Source organism: Rhagoletis pomonella, unplaced genomic scaffold (assembly GCF_013731165.1).
Source record: "Rhagoletis pomonella isolate Grant_MI unplaced genomic scaffold, Rhpom_1.0 Rhpom_scaffold_00014, whole genome shotgun sequence".
NCBI lineage: Eukaryota > Metazoa > Arthropoda > Insecta > Diptera > Tephritidae > Rhagoletis > Rhagoletis pomonella.
In genome coordinates, this window is record NW_023458568.1 from 16,420,180 (window position 1) to 16,440,196 (window position 20,017).

At 34.3% G+C, this 20,017-nt stretch overlaps 2 protein-coding genes across 2 annotated transcripts in view; one reads left to right on the forward strand and one right to left on the reverse strand.

Annotated features, from left to right (window-relative positions):
* The window catches only part of LOC118749276 (protein furry-like), a 1,083,341-nt gene that overhangs the window by 634,990 nt on the left and 428,334 nt on the right, over positions 1-20,017 (forward strand). The window lies entirely within an intron of this gene.
* LOC118749279 overlaps positions 1-20,017 on the reverse strand; it is a 136,917-nt gene that overhangs the window by 102,780 nt on the left and 14,120 nt on the right. The window contains exon 2 of the mRNA XM_036484080.1: positions 15,444-15,565. Within this exon, the coding sequence (XP_036339973.1) occupies positions 15,444-15,521 (78 nt within the window). The 5' untranslated portion in view covers positions 15,522-15,565. The remainder of the gene's footprint in view (positions 1-15,443; positions 15,566-20,017) is intronic.

Here is a 20,017-nt window from a genome sequence, read left to right on the forward strand (position 1 = left end):
TATAAGTGATTTCATCGCATTAGAAAATATCAATTTGTCTAAATAAACAAAACGAAGAATGAAAAGAAAGGAGGAAAGAAGGTACATGTTGTTAAAAGAAACCGTGTTTATATCAAACTTATTTCTTTACCACCAGGCCAATCGTTCTTCTCAGCTGAAATACCTTTTTTAGTAACTGTTTATTTAAATATTTAGTAACTCAGCAATAACCGAAATGCGCAATCGACCTCTGTCTTGCGACCATTGATTCTTCACTAGCGAAAAAGTTCGTTCGACTGCGGCAGATGTTCCTGGGATGCACAAAGTAAACTCCACTATTTTCATTACATTAGTAACATTTGCATTAGCCAGTTCAGCTATATCTGCTACTCGTAGCCATCTGTCTACACATGATATTGCTTCCCATTTTAACACCCTTTTATTAGCTTCACCTGTATGTTTGTATGTATGTATGTTTGTAACCGACTCCTTTGGACTCGATTTTGACCCACTTAAACGGACAGATTTAATTCAAACTTTGTACACTTATCAAGAATCAGCGACAATATAATAATTTCATAAATTTATCTCATTATCCTGATTAGGATCGCCAGGATTAAATAATTTCCTCACACAGCCTCTGTGTGCGAGCAAGTGAGACAACTTTTTAACACGCTTTTATTAGCTTCACCTGTATGTTTGTATGTGAGTATGTATGCATGTATGTATATATGTATGTATGTAACCGACTCCTTTGGACTTGATTTTGACCCACTTTAAACGGACAGATTTAATTCAAACTTTGTACACTTATCAAGAATCAGCAACAATATAATAATTTCATAAGTTTATCTCATTATCCTGATTAGGATCGCCAGGATTAAATAATTTCCTCACACAGCCTCTGTGTGAGAGCAAGTAAGACAACCACGCTGTCTGCGCATGCGTACCGTCTACTTACTTTCCGGCTCGAGCACTCGAGCATTTAGAAAAAATTTTATTTTTAACAATAAATCGAACTAAAAATTAAAAATAAATATAGTTTAAAAAAACTAAAAAACACGCTTTTAAAGCATATCAAACTAAAAAGTAAAAAATAATTCTTAATATAAGTTGAAAATAATAATGAACAAAAAATACTAGTATTATTGTGAAAAAGTGTAGGGCGCTCTTTGCCATATTTTTCGTCTATCGAGCAACCCACACTTTTTCACAATAATACTAATATTTTTTGTTCATTATTATTTTCAACTTATATTAAGAATAATTTTTTACTTTTTAGTTTGATATGCTTTAAAAGCGTGTTTTTTAGTTTTTTTAAACTATATTTATTTCTGTGTCTTTCTCAGAACTTATAATCTTATGCACTAGTGCGAATTCATCAAAAATCCCGTCACTGTCAAACTCATGATCATTTTCGGGAGCACGCTTAATTAATGCGGCAATACTAGTTTGAATGTCTTCCCATTTGATTTCCTTATAAATTTTTATTCAAATAAATTTTGATACTACTTCAAAGTTGCTCTGCCAAGTAGTTAAATAACTCATTGCTTTCTCATAGAATAACAATACATTTTTTTTAAAAACATCTCCTTCAGAGTTGAGAAATTCGTGTCGAAATTTTAACCATCTTTGCTTTGCAGCAAACGGAACATAATTTCCCTGTCTTTGATTTTTAGGTTTTTATAGTAAATCAGTGTAAATGTAGGAAATTTCAGTTGCACTTATTTTATCTGCTTCAATAACTAAAATAGCGTTTTGAAATAGCATGCAAAAATAGGGTACATATATATTTCGTTCATAGGATCACTAAAATATGATTTAATAACATTCGGAAAGTTACTTATTTCGTTAAAGTAAATTTTAAGCACATTATACAATTGCAAAATTCGCCCTATTGCCGGTTGAAAACTTAAAAAGCGAGTGTTCTCATGAGACAATACATTTTTGTATTCAATTTCAGCCTCTTCGCATATGGTTTTCAAATTGGGTGTTTTTAACAGTGTAGATATACAATTTTTTCAGATTTTTACAGTTATCAATTCGTGGTTTACTGGTAAACTGTTAGCTGCAATCTGAATAGTATTTTGTATTATGTGCGCAGAGCTTCCAACTCCAACGATATTCCGACCAAGTTCACTTTCCAATTTCCTGTAAACATTTTTCTGCCCTTGTCTAGCTACACCGCCGAAATTGGTGTTGATATTATCAGCAGATAAAGTTACCACTTTTTTACTAAGATCGTATTTCCGTAGAACCTTTAAAACGTTATCTGTTAAAATATATAGGTATTTCATCCAAATGAAGAAGTTTGGTTCTAACACCGTATCTGAAGGTAAAGTATCTAACGAGGATCGGCAACAACTTTACATATTTTCTGTTAGAAGTGTCTTTAGAACTTCAGATGCATTAAAACTTAAGTGGGGTTTTACACAATGATATGCAAACGTAATTTTGTTAGCTGTGCATTGTAGTTAATTAGATGTCGCTTCTCGCTTTTTAAAGAAGTCCGAAATGGTGGAATCTTGCGTACATTTTGTGGCGCTTTTGTGCTTTTCTGTTTGCAAATGCCTTCGATGTTGGCTTTGCCTCTGTGTTCCACAGAAAAAACAGATTAGCAAATTATGCACACTACTTTTGAACTGTTTTCGCTTTTTAACAAATCGTCTTCTATTTTCAGTTTCTCTGTCAAAACACATCTTTTAAACATGGTTCAGTGATGGAAAATGAGTGTGCATTGTGCCATTTTCGGCCCTTTCGGAAGCGGCAGGCACCTTAAGCACAATCGATTGATTTTCGGCACTATTTTTGCGTAACTAAATGCAACTAATATACATATTTATATTTCTTTCGGACTCGCAATTAAAAATATTTTTTTTTTTTACTTTTTGTCGTATATGATTAAATTGATAAATGATATAAACATAGAAATGCAATGAGAAGAAGCGCGCAATAAATTCTGCATATATGCTTACAATTTTTGTTTAAACAATTTGTCGCGATTTCATCTCTAAAGCAAATATTGAATCTCATTTAATATACATATACTTTAGATTTACCTATTTTAGATAATTTTTGTGGAACGTATGCCGAAATATTTCTTACCAGATAAAATTTTACAGAAACTGAAATTAAAATTTTTTAATTAAATGCTTTACAATTTAATGTTAGATTTTGCCAAGATTAAAGGAAGATAACCTTGATAATGAAATTTTGTAAAGCCGTTTTATTTTGTTGCTTTAAATAGAAACGTTCTTTAAATGTAAAATCTATCTTAAACTGAAGCATTTTCCCTAAGCTAAGCCTTCTGACCACTTCGGTATGTTGATTATAGACAATTATTTTCCGTTCACCTTTACCATCCCATGGCACACGGCTATGCAGCGTTATCCACATCACCTTAACAGTATTCAGAAGAAGCACATCGTACTAACTGAAATTTTATCGCCTGCGGGATAGTAGAAGTATGTACACATTTAAGATGCATGCATGTGCATTATGCGTGCCTTTTATCGTATCTCTGTATATCACTAACTCCCTGTGTGAGGAAACCTAATAATGTAATTCTTAACAGAAGTGCCTAAAACTTAACGGTTTAGCCATGCTAACATAGTTGAAGCTAATTTCCGGTATTTCTTTTACCCAAGAATTCACAATAGAATCCATCATACTAGCGCCTGAAGCTATACTTATTATTTACTAGCGCCGGCAGCTATAAAAAACTTATAGCGTTTTTAAGTTCTTTGGCAAATTACACTGTTAGCCACAACTTTTATTTTGTTTTGACCGCCTTTGTGTCAAGACCCCTGGACCATCTAGGGAATTCATTTATATTTTAAATTGCATTGTCATCGTGATTGGAACTATGCTGAAAGTTTCAAGTCTCTAGCTTGTCAGGAAGTTAGTTTAAAATCGATTGGAAATTTCCGCGGGATGAGAAAGTTAAATAAAAGCTTGTAAAAACAGCAAAGTCTTAGCGGTAGAATGCTATCTGGGACTCCACCACATCTCTTCATCAGACTTATTTGTCTAGACTTCAGCAGAGATCGAACCCGCATCAACAATGTGAAAAATCAAAAACGCCAACCCCTAAAAGGCCCTATACACGCACTGATTTATCGGCCAAAAGGAAGTACTGTAGTCCCGGTTGGGCACATAAGTTATAAGGTAACAGGTCTAAATAACACAAGATATTTCAACACATACCAACTCAACACATTAACTCAACATATGACTTTTCTACATAAATTATTTCAACACATGATTTTTCAACACGAACAATTTCGCTTCACTTTATTTTTATTAGATTCAACACAAAATTTTTGTTGGACCGCCGTTTTTCACACAGAATTTGTTTCTCTCTAACGCATTGCCGAATTGTTTTTGTAATTTGACTTTCGTCAAATTTTTTGTTTGTATTTCAAATGAAAAATACAGGCAAAAAACGTAGTATCATACGGGCATTAAAAAACGCAAACTAGCAGAAAATAGCAAGTAACTAGCTGATCTGTGTATTTGACACTTGAAAATATTTGACGGAATTTTTTTTTTATACGCGTTTTATATATAAAAAGTATTCACAAATACATTTTGCTATTTCAAATTTAATGATTCGCTCATTTTACCTTAAGAAATACCAAAAATTTGGAGAAAGAAACAAATAAAAGCAAGCAAATAAAGCAACCTAACCTCGCTTGTTTACGCTTCAACAGCTGTTTATTCATTTTGACAGCTGCTATTTTCTGCTAGTAAAATCTTTAGTTGCAGAAATTATCAGGAGAGGCAAAAAAAGAAGAGCGTAAGAACGAAAACCGCAGTTTTCTGGGTTAAGAAACGCTTTCCAGCAAAAAATATTGATAATTATCTGTAAAGAAACAAACTAATATCATGAAGAATACACAACAACGCATCTATACACATAAATTAAAGAAAACCAAAGCGAGTGGATATTAGAGAAAAATTAGTGGTTGCTTAAATTTGCTTAAATTTCTTAAAGGTATAATAAATACATGGATTTCAGTACCAAAAGAACTGAAATCAGCAAAGGCAAATATTTTCTCTATAATTGCTGCATTATATTAATTGCTGACTCAATAGCCTTCTTCTGCATCAAAGCAACTGTCAAAAATTTCCAGCAGTAAAAAGTTACGAATTGGCACAGCAGAAATGTAAAATTTTCTCACCATAGTAAAAAGTTTTTTCACCATAGAACTTTTCTACTGATTGGCACAGGCCCTACGCAGAAATGTGTTCTCCAGTGATCGGACTTCTACCACATTGTGGTAGATCTGTCACTGTTTTGAGCATCTACCACACAAGGTCTGAAACCTAAGCACTATATTGTAACAAGAATGATGAAATTTCACAAGTAAAAGTAAACAAAGCCGAATGGGAGGATAAAATAAACTGTAAAATAGTATACATATTTTCTAAATTTTTCGACAGGAAACGTGGTTTCATTATGCTAAATTGCAAAATATATGATATATATTATATAGAATTAATGGCGGTAATGTTAAAAAACGGCAATTTTTGTGAAAGTATTAGCAAATTTCAGTGCATCTAAAGTTTCTGAGGCATTGTTTACATTTACTTGAGAATTGTCAAAATCGGCAAATTCCAAGTAACGGTTTCTGTAAAGTGCCACATTTGTTCGCTACATCGTGATGTGATCAAAAGAAAAGCTGGCAGCACTCCGCAAGGTTGCAAAATATGTATGTTCAAAAAATATCTTGATATGGAAGGAACTGCTTTACACTGTCAAGGGAAAAAATTGCCAAAACTCAACGCAATTTTTAGCAACTTAAATCATGCACTTTGTTATTCTAAAATTAAATTTTTTTTAGAGTCTAATTAAAAAGTTTGAAATTTAGGTGAAACCTTGCAGAATTTTTTTAATTTTTGTACATAATTTGATCCAAAACCTGAGATCTACCACATTTTTTTGAAATCTACCACATTTTTTTCCAGATTCTACCACACAGATTTTTTTTAAGTCCGATCACTGGTGTTCTCTGCAAAAGTTGTTCAGCCCCTTTTCTTCGCAAAACAGAAAGAGAATTCTACTTAGTGAGGGTTATAATCCCTAAGCGCGGCCGAAGGCCGACTACGCAGAAAGGTTTTCTCTGCAAAAGGTGTTAGCCCCTTTTCTTCGCAAAACAAAAAGAGAACTCTACTTTGTGAGGGTTATAATCCCCAAGCGCGGCCGAAGGCCGCCTACGCAGAAAGGTGTTCTCTGAAAAAGGTGTTCAGCCCCTTTTCTTCGCATAACAGAGAGGAGAATTTTACTTAGTGAGGGTTATAATCCCTAAGAGCGGCCGAAGGCCGTCTACGCAGAAAGGTGTTCTCTGAAAAAAGTGTTAGCCCCTTTTCTTCGCAAAACAGAAAGGAGAATTCTACTTAGTGAGGGTTATAATCCCTTAGCGCGGCCGAAGGCCGCCTACGCAGAAAGGTGTTCTCTGCAAAATGTGTTCATCCTCTTTTCGTCGCAAAACAGAAAGAGAATTCTACTTAGTGAGCCTTATAATCCCTAAGCGCGGCCGAAGGCCGCCTACGCAGAAAGGTGTTCTCTGAAAAAGGTGTTCAGCCCCTTTTCTTGGCAAAACAGAAAGGAGAATTCTACTTAGTGAGGGTTATAATCCCTAAGCGCGGCCGAAGCCCGCCTACGCAGAAAGATGTTTTCTGCAAAAGGTGTTAGCCCCTTTTCTTCGCAAAACAGAAAGAGAATTCTACTTTGTGAGGGTTATAATCCCTAAGCGCGGCCGAAGGCCGCTTACGCAGAAAGGTGTTCTCTGAAAAAGGTGTTCAGCCCCTTTTCTTCGCAAAACAGAAAGGAGAATTCTACTTAGTGAGGGTTATAATCCCTAAGCGCGGCCGAAGGCCGCCTACGCAGAAAGAAGACCGTCAAATACCGATCATTACAATACCCAACACATGTGTTGAACAAGTGTGTGCTGAGTTGATATTTGTTGAGTTGGTGTGTGTTTAGTTTGTGTGTGTTGAATTCCTGTGTTGAGTTTGTGTGTGTTGAGTTGACCTGTGTTATTTAGACATGTAATCAGTTATAATCAGAGGTGGGCACTACCACAAACAAGCGTTAGCTAAAAGTGAGAATGTGTTAGTTTGCCTAATTCAATTTGCATGTTGTCGCGTTCTCATCTTTACGCTCTTGCTTGTATACGTACACACGATGATTACGCTCTTTGAGCGTGTGCTCGTTCTCTGCCCATACCTGGTTATAATGCTTATTTCGGTTAGCACTTGAGTGAAAATTTCTCAAGTGTGCCACCCAAAATTGGATGGTCAAGAGTTTTTCGAACATATCACTTTATTCGGTTTACAACCATAAAAAAAATATAATTTGAACAATTTTGCAAAATTCGAATTTTTACAAGAGTTATTGTTATTAACTTTTTTTTTGATGAATTCAGTAATTATTTATTATCCACTGATTCATAGCATGTATCTCGATGATTTTTTCCACGATGATAATTAATTAGACACGCTTTAAAATAATCAAATAATCATTATTTTGTATAAAATTTTTAATTTTTTTTTTTAATTTTTTTATAAATAAATGGAAATCTTTATTATTTCTCGATCAGATTTTTTAAATCGTTTACATTGAATATCAATCCTTATTCTATAATACATTATTTAAAAGAAAAAAAAAACGGAAACTTGCATGGAGTCGCTAGTTATTAATTTTTTTCGCGCCACGGGTGCTTTTGCCTTCATGCCGCGTGCCGTGCGGACTCGCAGCGAGCGTGGTGCAACCAGAGAGCGCAAAAAAAAAATTATTTATAAACATAAGCATATTATTTAGTACAATATTTTTTAAAGTTGTATACATAAATAAAAACATACATAAAATGCATATTTATATATGTACGTATGTATGAATAAAGTGATTTGTTCGAAAAAATCTTGACCATCCAATTTTGGGTGGCCCACTTGAGAGATTTTCCCTCACTTGCATCTTAACCGGCAACATCAAAAAAAAGTTGTTTTATAATTGCGGTCGCAATGACATACTTCCGAGGGTATTCTGCCATGAAAAATAGCTTCTCATAAAAATACAATCGGCATTCGGAGTCGGCGTAAAACTGTAGGTCTCTTCCCTTTGTGTGGCAACATCAAGGCGCACGTCATGAATTGGTGAAGAAAATTTTATTGGAGATATCGATTGAATACCCATCCAGTAAAAGTATTTATTCGGGAAGATTATTCTTTAAGACGACGAAACCCTAGAAATGGGCGTGGTAAATTTAACGGTAAAGTTAACAAAACTCAAATTTTATTGCGGATTTCGGCAGAATATCTATATTGCGGAACAAATCATATTAAACCATTTTGATTGAGCCGTTTTTTATGAAAAATTATTGTGAAACAAGTAAAGAAGTATAAGTTCGGACGAAACCGAACTTTATATACCCGGCGCAGGTATCAAATATCGTCGTTTCTACTTTCTTTAACTACATTTGCATGATAAGCAGGGGACTTTTTCCCGATTTCACACTTTTTCGACAATATGCTGAATTAAACTTAATGAAATACATAATTAAACCAAGTATGGTAGAAATCTATAAATTGGTTACCGAGATACACCTTGTAGTCATAAAGTGGGCGGTGCCACGCCCAATCCTAAAATTCTATAGGAGTCTTATTTATTGTTAAGATATTGTTGTAACTATTAACCTGAAGTAAATTAACGTCCTCAGTTATTGACATATCGGAGTTTTCGGATGTCTGAAATTTACCGTTATACGGGAAGTGGGTGTAATTTTAGTCCGATTTGAATAATTTTCAACGAATTTATTTCTTATACTAAGGTTATTGAGTGCTCCGAGTTTGGTAGAAATTGATGAATCGGTTACGGAGATACACATTTGTGATCATAATTGGGCTGCGCCACGCCCATTATCCAAAGATGTATAATAGCCTAAGTGTCTGCTAAGTGGTTATTCTAATTATCTATTTTGAGTCAATTAGCTTCAGTAGTTACTGATTTATCGCAGTTTTCATGTTTTGTAAATTACCGTTATATGGGAGGTGGGCGTGGTTATTGCCCGATTTCAAAGATTTTCAACAGATTTCTTAGCTAGGCCCTAGGCAATCCTCGTACCGAGTTTGGTAAGGATTGGTGAAGCGGCTACTAAGATACGGCATTTCATCATAAGTGGGCGGGGTAACGCCCATTTTCCAAAAAATTCATATTAGCACTATTTTTGACCAAAATTCTACTTCACATACTAATTTTCAACAATTTGGATCCAATGTTTACCGAAATATCGTAGTTTTTGCCTTTTTTGAAAATACTGTTATATGGGAAGTGGTCGTGGTTATAGTCCGATATCGCCCATTTTCAATACCAACCTACCTTGGATAAAGGGAAACCTACATACCAAATTTCGTTAAGATATCTCAATATTTGCTCGAGTTATCGTGTACACGGACGGACGGACAGGCAAACATGGCTTAATCGACTTCTCTATTCATTCTGAGCATTTATGTATACATTTGTCTATATCTATCTCGATTCGTTTTGGTTGCTACAAACAACCGTTCTGTGAACAAAGCTAATATACCTGCACAAGTGCGCTCGGGTAAAAAAAACAACAGTATAAAATGGTAGAAGTTATAGTTGCTATTTCAGAGATCGCCACAACTCCTCATCAGACTTTTTCATCGAGCTAACTCTAAGTGGGTTTTTTCTTAATTTATCTGCCCTTTTAAACACATTTTCCAGAACAAAATTTGTGTTTAAAGTGCAGACATATTTTAAAACCTAGGTACTTGAGAAAACGGCCCTAAATTCAAATTCTCATTTTATCAGGTTTGATTAGCAATGCTTCGGACAAATTTTAATTCTATTCATGTTCTTTAAAAAATTCTATTTTAATTTTTTGATGAAAAGTGTGAATAGACTTATTAAAATCTGCTCACGCTCATATTGTGCCAGCGCAAATCGGATTCGCAACAAAAGTAGAACATGTGACTTGTCTGCCTACCGTAATTAGATTGGATTGATGTTCATGTCGTGACAGTCGGCACGAATAAAAAAAATGGTAATCACACATTACATACATATGTATGTACATTAGAGTGGTCCAAAAACAATAAAGTCAGAATTTTAATGCCGCCACCCCCTAGGATTGTTCTCAACCGAAAAAATTTAGCCCTATTTTTTATTTTGAATCAAAAAATATTTAGGGAGTGCTCACAGCGCTCGAAGGTTTCCATGCATTTTATATGGGGAAAAAACAACTTTTCGTAGAAATGGTATACAATTTTGAAAATCAATAGGGGTATTCTCCAAATATTTCAAAGCCATTGCACGTAGCACGGATTGCATGGATTGCATAACCTGCAAACATTGAATTCCTATCGCTGCAAAATATGAACGTCGAAACCCAAGTATATATTTTGCAAAATAGCATAGCAATATAAATGCGACCCTGTGCTGGTGGTTTTGTTGTTGGAATTGCCACATATTTCTCTCATTCCTCTCATCTCGCTCACTCCATTTTTTTTGCTGTCTCTTGTTATTGTATTTGATACATAATTTCGCTGCTTGAGACCCACTACCACTTTGCAATGGGGTGCTCTCGTACTCTTCGAAATTTGGCATAGTATTTTTGCATTTCGTGCAATCCGTGCATAGTGCAAGACTTCGAGAATACCCCTTTTATTTTACCATCGGAAAACTGTGGTTCTCTTTAGGAGACTTCCAATATTAATACCCAATTGTTTATTTAGCCATTTTTTAATATTAAGAATTTTTTATTGGCTCCCTATTGCACTTTCTGGGGGTTCTGGAGGACCTATAAAATATAGTTACCATGAAAAAATGGTTAAAGAACCAACTGGGTATTATTACTGGGAATCTCCTGAAGATAAGCAAAGTTTTCCGATCAAAAAATATTGATTTTCAAGAATTCAACACTATTTCTACGAAAAGTGGTTTTTCCCCACATAAAATACATGGAAAACTTTGAGCGTTTTGATCACTACCTAATTTTTTTTTTGCAAAACAAAAAAATAGGAGTATGTTTTTTTTGTTCTATCCTAAGGGGTGGCGGCATTAAAAATCCGACCTTAATTTTTCACATAAATTTTTGGACTACTTTAATGTACATACACTTTGATAGCATGAAATTCCTGTTATTCTAAGATTTCGTTGTGTGTGCTATTCTACGTTTGGTAATAGGATGCCTGCAAGCAGTGTTGCCAACTTTGAATTTGAAAAAGCACTAAAAAGAAAAGAAAAATCGCGTTATTTCTCGAAAAAAGCACCACATTTTTATTTGAGTATTTAATGGATTTTGTATACATGAAAAATTGTATTGTAGGGATGCCGATTCAAACTAATAAAAATCAACGTTTCTTGCTCGAAGGTCGCTGTGGTGTAGTGGTGAGCAGTACGCGCTTCCACTCCGCAGAGCATGGGTTGTGTCCCTGGTCAAAGCAATATCGCAATATCAAATTTAGAAAAAAATTTTTTTCTTAACAGCGGTGGCCCCTCGGCAGGAAATAGCAAACGTCCAAGTGTATTTCTGCCTTGAAAAACAGCTTCTCGTAAAAATACAATCGCCGTTCGGAGTCGGCGTAAAACTGTAGGTTCCACTTTGTGTGACAACATCAAGGCGCACGCCACAAATCGGAGGAGAAGGTCGGCCAAACACTAACATATGTGTAAGCGCCAATCTATTATCTTACTTCTTACTAATATCTTACTAATATTATAAATGTGAAAGTTTGTATGTTTGGATGTTTGGGAAATCATCACGCGGAAACGACTGAACGGATTTGCATGAAATTTTGTACGCAGATAGCTTATGGGCCAGATTGGTTAATAGGCTATTTTTTTAAGAGTTGCCACCTGTTAAAAAAGTTTCATTTATTTAATATGCGGGAACCACTGAATGGATTTGCATGAAAATTTGCACACAGATAGCTTATGATCTACAGTGGAAAATAGGCTACTTTTCTTAAGAGTTGCCACCTGTTAAAAAAGTTTCATTAAATTAATACGCGGAAGCGACTGAATGGATTTGCATGAAATTTTGCAAGCAGATAGCTTATGACCTACAGTAAAAAATAAGCTAATTTTTTGGAAGAGTTGCCACCTGTTTAATTTAATTAATACGCGGAAACGAGTGAACTGATGGAAGTTTTCACACAGATAGCTTATGAGCTAGGTTGAAAAATAGGCTACTTTTTTTAAGAGTTACCACCTGCTAAAAAAGTTTATTTAAATCAATATGCGGAAAAGTCTGAACGGAAGAGTTGTCACCTGTTAAAAAAGTTTTAATTAAATCAATACGCGGAAACGACTGAACAGATTTGCATTACATTTCGCACAGAGATAGCTTATGACCTATGTTGGAAAATAGGCTACTATTTTAAGAGTTATCACGTATTAGGAAAGTATAATTAAATTAATACGCGTAAATGAATGAACTGATTTGCATGAAAGTTTGCACACAGATAGCTTATGACCTAGACTGGAAAATAGGCTACTTTTTTAAGAATTGCCACTTGTTTGAAAATGAAATTTTGCTCAAAGATGGTTTATGACCTGGATTGAAAAACAGGCTACTTCCTTAACCGTTTTTCCGATCAGAACGAAATTTAGCACACTTACTACGGATTTCGGAAGGATTGTCTTAGACTGAAAGTAAGTCCGATAACTCAAGGCCCCTCCCATACAAATTGGAATTTTCATATTACATACATATCTCTGGAAGTATTTGTGGGAGAGTTCACTTGGTATAGTGATATCTATGTGAAATCAAAGTTGGCATTAATCGATTGATGTTTTAATCAGTTAGTTAATTCGATTAAATTTAATCTGATTAGAGTTAATCATGATTAATTTTAATCTGACTAAACAGTTAATCGTAACCGCGATTAAAAAATTAATTTTTAATCATTAACTCTTAATTCGATCAAGTAGGTTTGGTGATTAATTAAGTTATGCTGGAATTTCCCTGTGCACACAAACCAAGTTAATCCGGCATGGCTAAGTCGGGTTTCCTTATCCATCTAAGCAATTTGGTGTGCATTTTCATTAAGATATATACCAACAAACGTTTTAAAAACTAGGTTTGTAAAAGTTCCCAGTTTATGTATTACTAATAACAATAATTATAATTTTTTTATATTATGTTGTTTTTATAAGCGTAAAACACAAAATAATTATTATAACTGGTGTTTGGTTTCAAACTCGGACAAACTAGACAAATTAATCAGATTTTATTTTTAATTGGATTAACGATTAATGTTTTAAATTAATTAAACGTAATCGCAGCCAGCGATTAACGATTCAAAAAATGTTTTCATTAATCGTACAGTTGATAACGACTAATTAATTTTAATCGTCAAACGCGATTAACATTTTAATCGTTAATCAGATTAACAGTTTTCCAACACTGTGTGAAATCATGTTCATATTCACGGAGAAAAATGGACGTTTTTGGAAAAGAGGCGTAGCACCTCCCATACTGACTGAAAGTTTCATATTGCATATCTCTTCAAATGTTTGGGGTAAAGCACTCAAGCTTGGTATGGAAATACATATGTATGCATGTATGTATGTGAAACTAATACCATATTCATGGAGAAAAATGAGAGTTATTGGAAAAGGTGATGTGGCAACTCCCATGCATATTGATTTTTCTATGCCGCATATCTCTGGAGGTGTTTATTGCAGAGGACGGGAGCTTGGCACCGAGATGTGTATACAAAATTAATTCCATACTCATGGAGAAAAATTTGCGTTATTCGTAAAGAGGGCATGGTACCTCCCGTACAAATTTACTTTTATACTGCATATCCCTAGAGGTGTTCATGGTAGAGTACTGCACTTGGTACTGGGGTATGTAAAATCAATTCTAAATTCATGAAAGAAGATTAGGGTTATAAGAAAAAGGGGCGTGGCACTTTCTGTGCAAATTGACTTTTTCTTGCCACATATCCCTGGAAATGTTTGTGGAAGAATACTGGAACTTGGTATGGAGTTGTGTATACAAAATGTTTCAATTGCTCATGGAAAAAATGTGAGTTATTAAAAAAGGAGGCATGTCGCCTCCCATACATACTAAACATTTCTTAATACATATCTCTGGAAGGATAGAAAATCTTTGGAAGTATTTTAAATTTGTTATGGAGGTTTATTTTGTAAGTGCCGTACTGATAGAAAAAATTTCATTTAATGGAAAAGGGAGAGCCGGGTTCGGCGTTATAATCTAAAGCTCTCTTGAGGCGTTTGCTACAGTAATGAGAAGTGGTATTTTATCAAGGCCAGGTTACTAAATTTGAGTTGGAAATATTAGAACCCGCCGTGGCACCTCCAAGAAGGTTACATGTTTACGCGTCGTATACCTGGAACCATTTTAAGGTAAACTTAGAGGGATTGATATCTTTCGTATGCCTAGCGCGCAGACGAGATTTTATAATTTCATAGTTTTAAACGGCCTAAATACCTTAACTCGCTTAAAAAAACAACGAGCTATAACGAAATGGGCACAGAAATAAAATCTAACATTATTAAATTATTTTTCTTATTTGCATAAAAGCGCGGGGTGAAACCCGCGGGTATAAGCTAGTCATATTATAAATTCAAACATTTTCGTGCAAGCGACGTTAACATTCGTGTTCTTATTTTCTAATTTGCAGCTGTGTCCAACGTTGCCGTTTCGCTTAAATGTAAGCAAAGTTTTTAAATTTTTTGCTGACGGTTTAAACGTTAAATTGTTCTTCGTTTTGCTAAATGTTTTCTACAATTCTTATGAAACCAGAACAAAAACGAGAAATTAAGTTTCATGAACTATGTGGTAGTTTAAATCTACACCACAGTCTCTTATGATCTTGTGAATTAAAGGAACGATTACCACCTGAAACAAAACGAAATTTGATTTCCCTTTGAAACGGGTCTTATTTGAGCGTATTATCCAACAGCGCATAGTTGGAAACATATTTTTGTGTCAAGAAAACTGTCCACTCTTCAAATCTCATCCGATTTCGATTCTTCTTTTTTAATTTGTTTGCTTAATCGAATCTAACAAGAATTTATTTTTCTTTTGTATTAACGAGATAATAAAATAAAGTTAGAGTTAATAATTTCCTATTAGGTCTAAAAGTCGATTCCTGGTCCCAACAATGGCAAATTACCGAATGTAATTCTGGCATGATTGAAAGTGCTGTCACATATTTTGTTGCTAAACATATGCTCTTTTGCTTATGATTGTCATTGTGCCATGATTTTGTTTCCATTTTTGTAAAGTTTCTTACAAAACTTACGATTGCTAGAAATTGTTCTCCCTTTTTTTAAGATTTACAGATTTGGTGTCTTCAAACTAAAAATAAAAGGACCAAAAAACGCACCAAGCACCAAACTCAAAAATTTTCGCATTTTTAGTGCCGAAAGCACCAAGTTGGCAACAGTGCCTGCACGTACTTACCTCCAAATACGTTTTGATGCGCATCACACTGCTGGGCAAATTGAGGCAAACAAAAACGGTGGAGACAATTAGCAGCATCTTGGTCACCTTCAATTGCGATGCGTTTGTAATTTTTCGTCCCTCTGTGAATAGAAAAAAGTGAAAATGTATTACAATGAACAATAAAGTTAACTGTGAGGGCTTTTAGGTATGGACCAGGGTTGTTGCGAATATTCGCATTCGCATTCGCAACCGCGGAGCTTCCGCATAAATTTTAACATTCGCATTCGCTTTCGCATTCGCAATAATCAATGCGGAGCTTTTGCGAAGGCGAATATTGTGCAAATAGACAAATTGTAGCCAAAATGTTTTGCCTGTGGAGATGCTACGTTAAAACTGTCCCCCTGCGTCCCCCTTCTTTTGTAATTTAAAGTCAAATAGTAGATCCTTCAATAGGTATTTCCAGCGGAAATGTTCAACGTCGGACTATAAAGCGAATCGACTATTTGCGCGTTAAAAGATGACCCTTAATTAGGTAAGAATTATAAGTGTAATTAGTCTTTCAGCTCGAAAACAATCACATTTATTTTAATTTTGTGATAAAGGTCAAAATTAGCACGCATCGAAATAAAGATAAAATGATATGTGAATAACTTGACAGCCAAGTTCACAAATCAAATAAGAATTAATTCAAGGCGAATAATAATAATATCTATTGAGGAGTGGGTCTTGGCATGCAATATATCATTAGTATAGTATGGAAGCGTAACTGACATCGTCGCTGAAATACAAAAAGCCGTAACTAACTAAAAATCCAAAATTCACTTTTTGATTGATTATGATGCATTTCATCAAATCATAAGTCCCCACATCGTTTTATGCAATAAAAAAATTTAGTTAGTTGTGGTTTTTTTGCATTTCAGGGACAATGTGATATACGCCCTTTCCATACTATATTAACGATATGTTGAAAATTTGCGTTCATTCACCTCAAAATATCAAAGCACATTGACCGCATGGAATGCAATAACAAAACGGATGTGATGGCTTATGGTACCGACAACGGTGAGTAATTAATTGTGACTGCCTGCAACTAGGAAAAGTCAAGCTCAGCTAATAAAGAAAGTAATTGCAACCTATTAATTACAGGTGAACCTTTCCAAGAAGTCACCCAGGAGCTAAGCAGATCTGAGACCTTCATCGTCCGTGATTCCAATAATTCAAATTATTATAAAAAACGAGGTGCCTCTTTTTAACAAAATACCAAAATTTTAAACTAATTCGGCTGGCAGCGATGACTTTCAAAACAGAATTTTCTTCGAAATTTCCATTCCTAGAAAATAACAATTTATTTGCCATATCCACCTATTTAGAACCTCGCTATAAGCACAAATTTTTCAAAACAGTCACAGAAGGCAGGATTAAAAATGAATTACAAAAACTAAAATCGAAAAAGCTGATGACGTAACAGATTCTCCAAATTGGAAAACAACGGTGAAGATGAAAGTCAGGAGGATACATCCGACATTTGCAGCCCCGATGCAATTCTCAAAAAGGAATTATTGCACCGCAATAAAAAAATAAATATAACTGAAAGTCTTCTCAACTGGTGCAGCGTCAATCGAAGAGAATTTACAATTTTGTCAAGTTTCAAGTTTTTCAATTTTGTCGCCTCGAGCGAGGAGTTATTTAGTGGCGCAGGTTTGATTTACGACCCGTTAAGAAACAGGCTGTAACCCGAAAAGGCAGCAAAATTACTCTTTATTGAATACAAAGTTCCAATTTTTAAATTCAAGTACTAAATAAAAAAACGCATTATTAAAAAATACTAACTTTTACATTTTTTATTTACCTAAATCACCTAATGTACTCACCTAAATTATTTCTCAAAAATACTTGACATCCGCATTCGCATCCACATCCGCATCCGCATTCGCATCCGCGGATGTCTAAAATTCGACATTCGCAACTTCCCTTGTATGGACATACATATGCAAGTACATGCTAGCGTTATGTTTGACACAAAAATGAGAGATATTGAAAATGTACACAAAGTAAGAATGGTTGTTATTCGTTACATTTGTCGCTATTGGCTTGAGAAATAGAAATCAAAGCGTACCTTGGTTCCTTCCATTAAGAAACGCTAATCATTTTAGCTAAGGACATTACTGCAAAAGTTCTCCATTTGCAAAGCAAAAGAAATTTTCTGTGTCATGCTTATCAAATATACTAATTATTTTTTGATAAAGTGATAGGTTTTTTTTATAAGTGCAACTTGACTTGAAAACAAACACTTATCCAAAAATTATAAATTGAAAGTAGTTGGTGCAGTAGGGCCCTGCTCGTGTAAGTGTTCAAACGTCGATAGCTCCAACAATAGCTCCTAAAATAGTAAACACAAAGTGCAAAATTTGATATTGTTCTTTAGATTATATAACGGACTCCCGATAAATGCTAAACTATGCATTTGCAGATTAATGCTTAAGCTCTTCCAATAAACAGCGTTACAGGCAATTTGTTTTACTTCCTTATCGTATTTTAACTACCTGATACAAAAACAAAATTGTTGAACGTTATTTCCTAAATAATTTTATTCGCTCTCGAATGAATCTATTTTCTTAAACTTAAGACTTTAACAGACTGTTCCACAAGAAAAGAGGCGAAGCTTTTGATAGTAAATTAAAAGGTATTTATTTATCTTTTTATCGGCATGATTGTTTTAATTTATTGGCAAAAATTAATCATGGGTAAACCAGGAAATTACTAAAAAGACCATGATGACGACCGAGCTGTCTAAATGAGTCTCTTGTTAATTTGTGGTTTTATTATACAAGTTTGAAAACATTATTTGTATATTAATACAGTGGCTATTTAAAAAAAAAAAAAACAAGTTGTGTGTGGATCCCACGCACTACTGAAGGGAAACTTCTTTCTCTATTATTACTATATTGCTTGCATGGCTTCAAAACCTTAGGCGATCCGTTTCATCTAAATCCATCCAGACGTTTCTGAGTAAAGAGAAGTCCCGCATGGTTCGGTCTTCGGTCGCAAAGTCTTAACTTCAGAAAATAAAACGCCAAGCTTTTTAATTTTGCTGTCCCATTTTTGAAATTTGAAATAACGGTGCAGATCTGATCACCTTCATAAGAAATGCCTTCGCGTATTCGTGACCAAATTTTACGTTAAATCGATGTTTGCATTACTCCCAACCGAATCCAAAAAGTTTCATATCAAAGTGATGTCAAATTATCTACATATATATTATTCTGAAACAAGGCGCTTATTCCCAGCGATCTACAAGTCGTACAGAGACAAATTATACATCAAATTAAATTGCTCGATCTGAAACTTTGCACAAACTTTTCAGATTTAAGATTCATTAAACCATTTTCGAAATATTTGCGTCGAAAGATTTAAAAATTTTTACATTGAGCAAAGCATTGCTACATTCATTTCGATAGGCAGCTTATCAGCGGGACATAAGAGAATGAAAAATTTTTCCATTTATACGCTTTCGTCTCTGTTTTTGTTTCATATCCATCAAAGCAATGCTGCGTACGGGGGCCAGTGATCGGACTTATAAAATTTGTGTGGTAGAATCTGAAAAAAAATGTGGTAGATTTCAAAATAATGTGGTAGATCTCAGGTTTTGGATGGAACTTTGTACAAAAATTAAAAAAATTCTGCAAGGTTGCACCTAAATTGCAAGCATTTTAATTATAAACTAAAAAAATAATAATTTTAGTGTAATAAAGTGCAAGATTGAAGTTGATAAAAATTGCGTTGAGTTTTGGCCATTTTTTTCCTTGACAGTGTAAAGCAGTTCCTTCCATCTCAAGATATTTTTCGAACATATGTATTTTGAAAAATTTCTGCAACCTTGCGGAGTGCTGCCAGCTTTTCTTTTTATCACATCACGATGTAGCGAACAAATGTGGATCGTTCCAGAAACCGCTACTTGTGATTTGCCGATTTTGACAATTCTCAAGTAAAAGTAAACAACGTTTTAGAAATTTGAGATGCACTGAAATTTGTTAATCCTTTCACAAAAATCGCCGATTTTTATCATTTTCGCTATTCATTCTTTTTATAAATCATATATTTTGCAATTTAACACAATAAAACCACGTTTCCTGTCGAAAAATTGCATATTGAGAAAATTTACTATTTTACGGTTTATTTTATCCTCCCATTTTGACTGTTGTTAGTGTTTAGTGTTGGAAAATTTTTGGTCTTAAAATTAAAAAATTATGTCGAGCAAAAAGAAAACTACTCAAAACACACCACAACTAGATGTGGTAGATGCTCAAAAAAGTGGCAGATCTACCACAATTTGGTAGAAGTCCAAAAGTGGTACATTTTTTAATCGATGGTACTTTGGTACCGTTTTCCATAAAATGGTACTTTTTTGATCAATTAATAAATCTTAGTTTTATTTTATTTCATCAACAATATTTTAAAACTTTAAATTAAATGTTAAAAAGGCACCAAATACATAGCATACCAGCAGTCGATATTGCGGTAATCGATAAAAATTTTCCAAAGTGCACTTACTTAATAGTCATTCTCTATTCTCTTGATAGATACATACACAA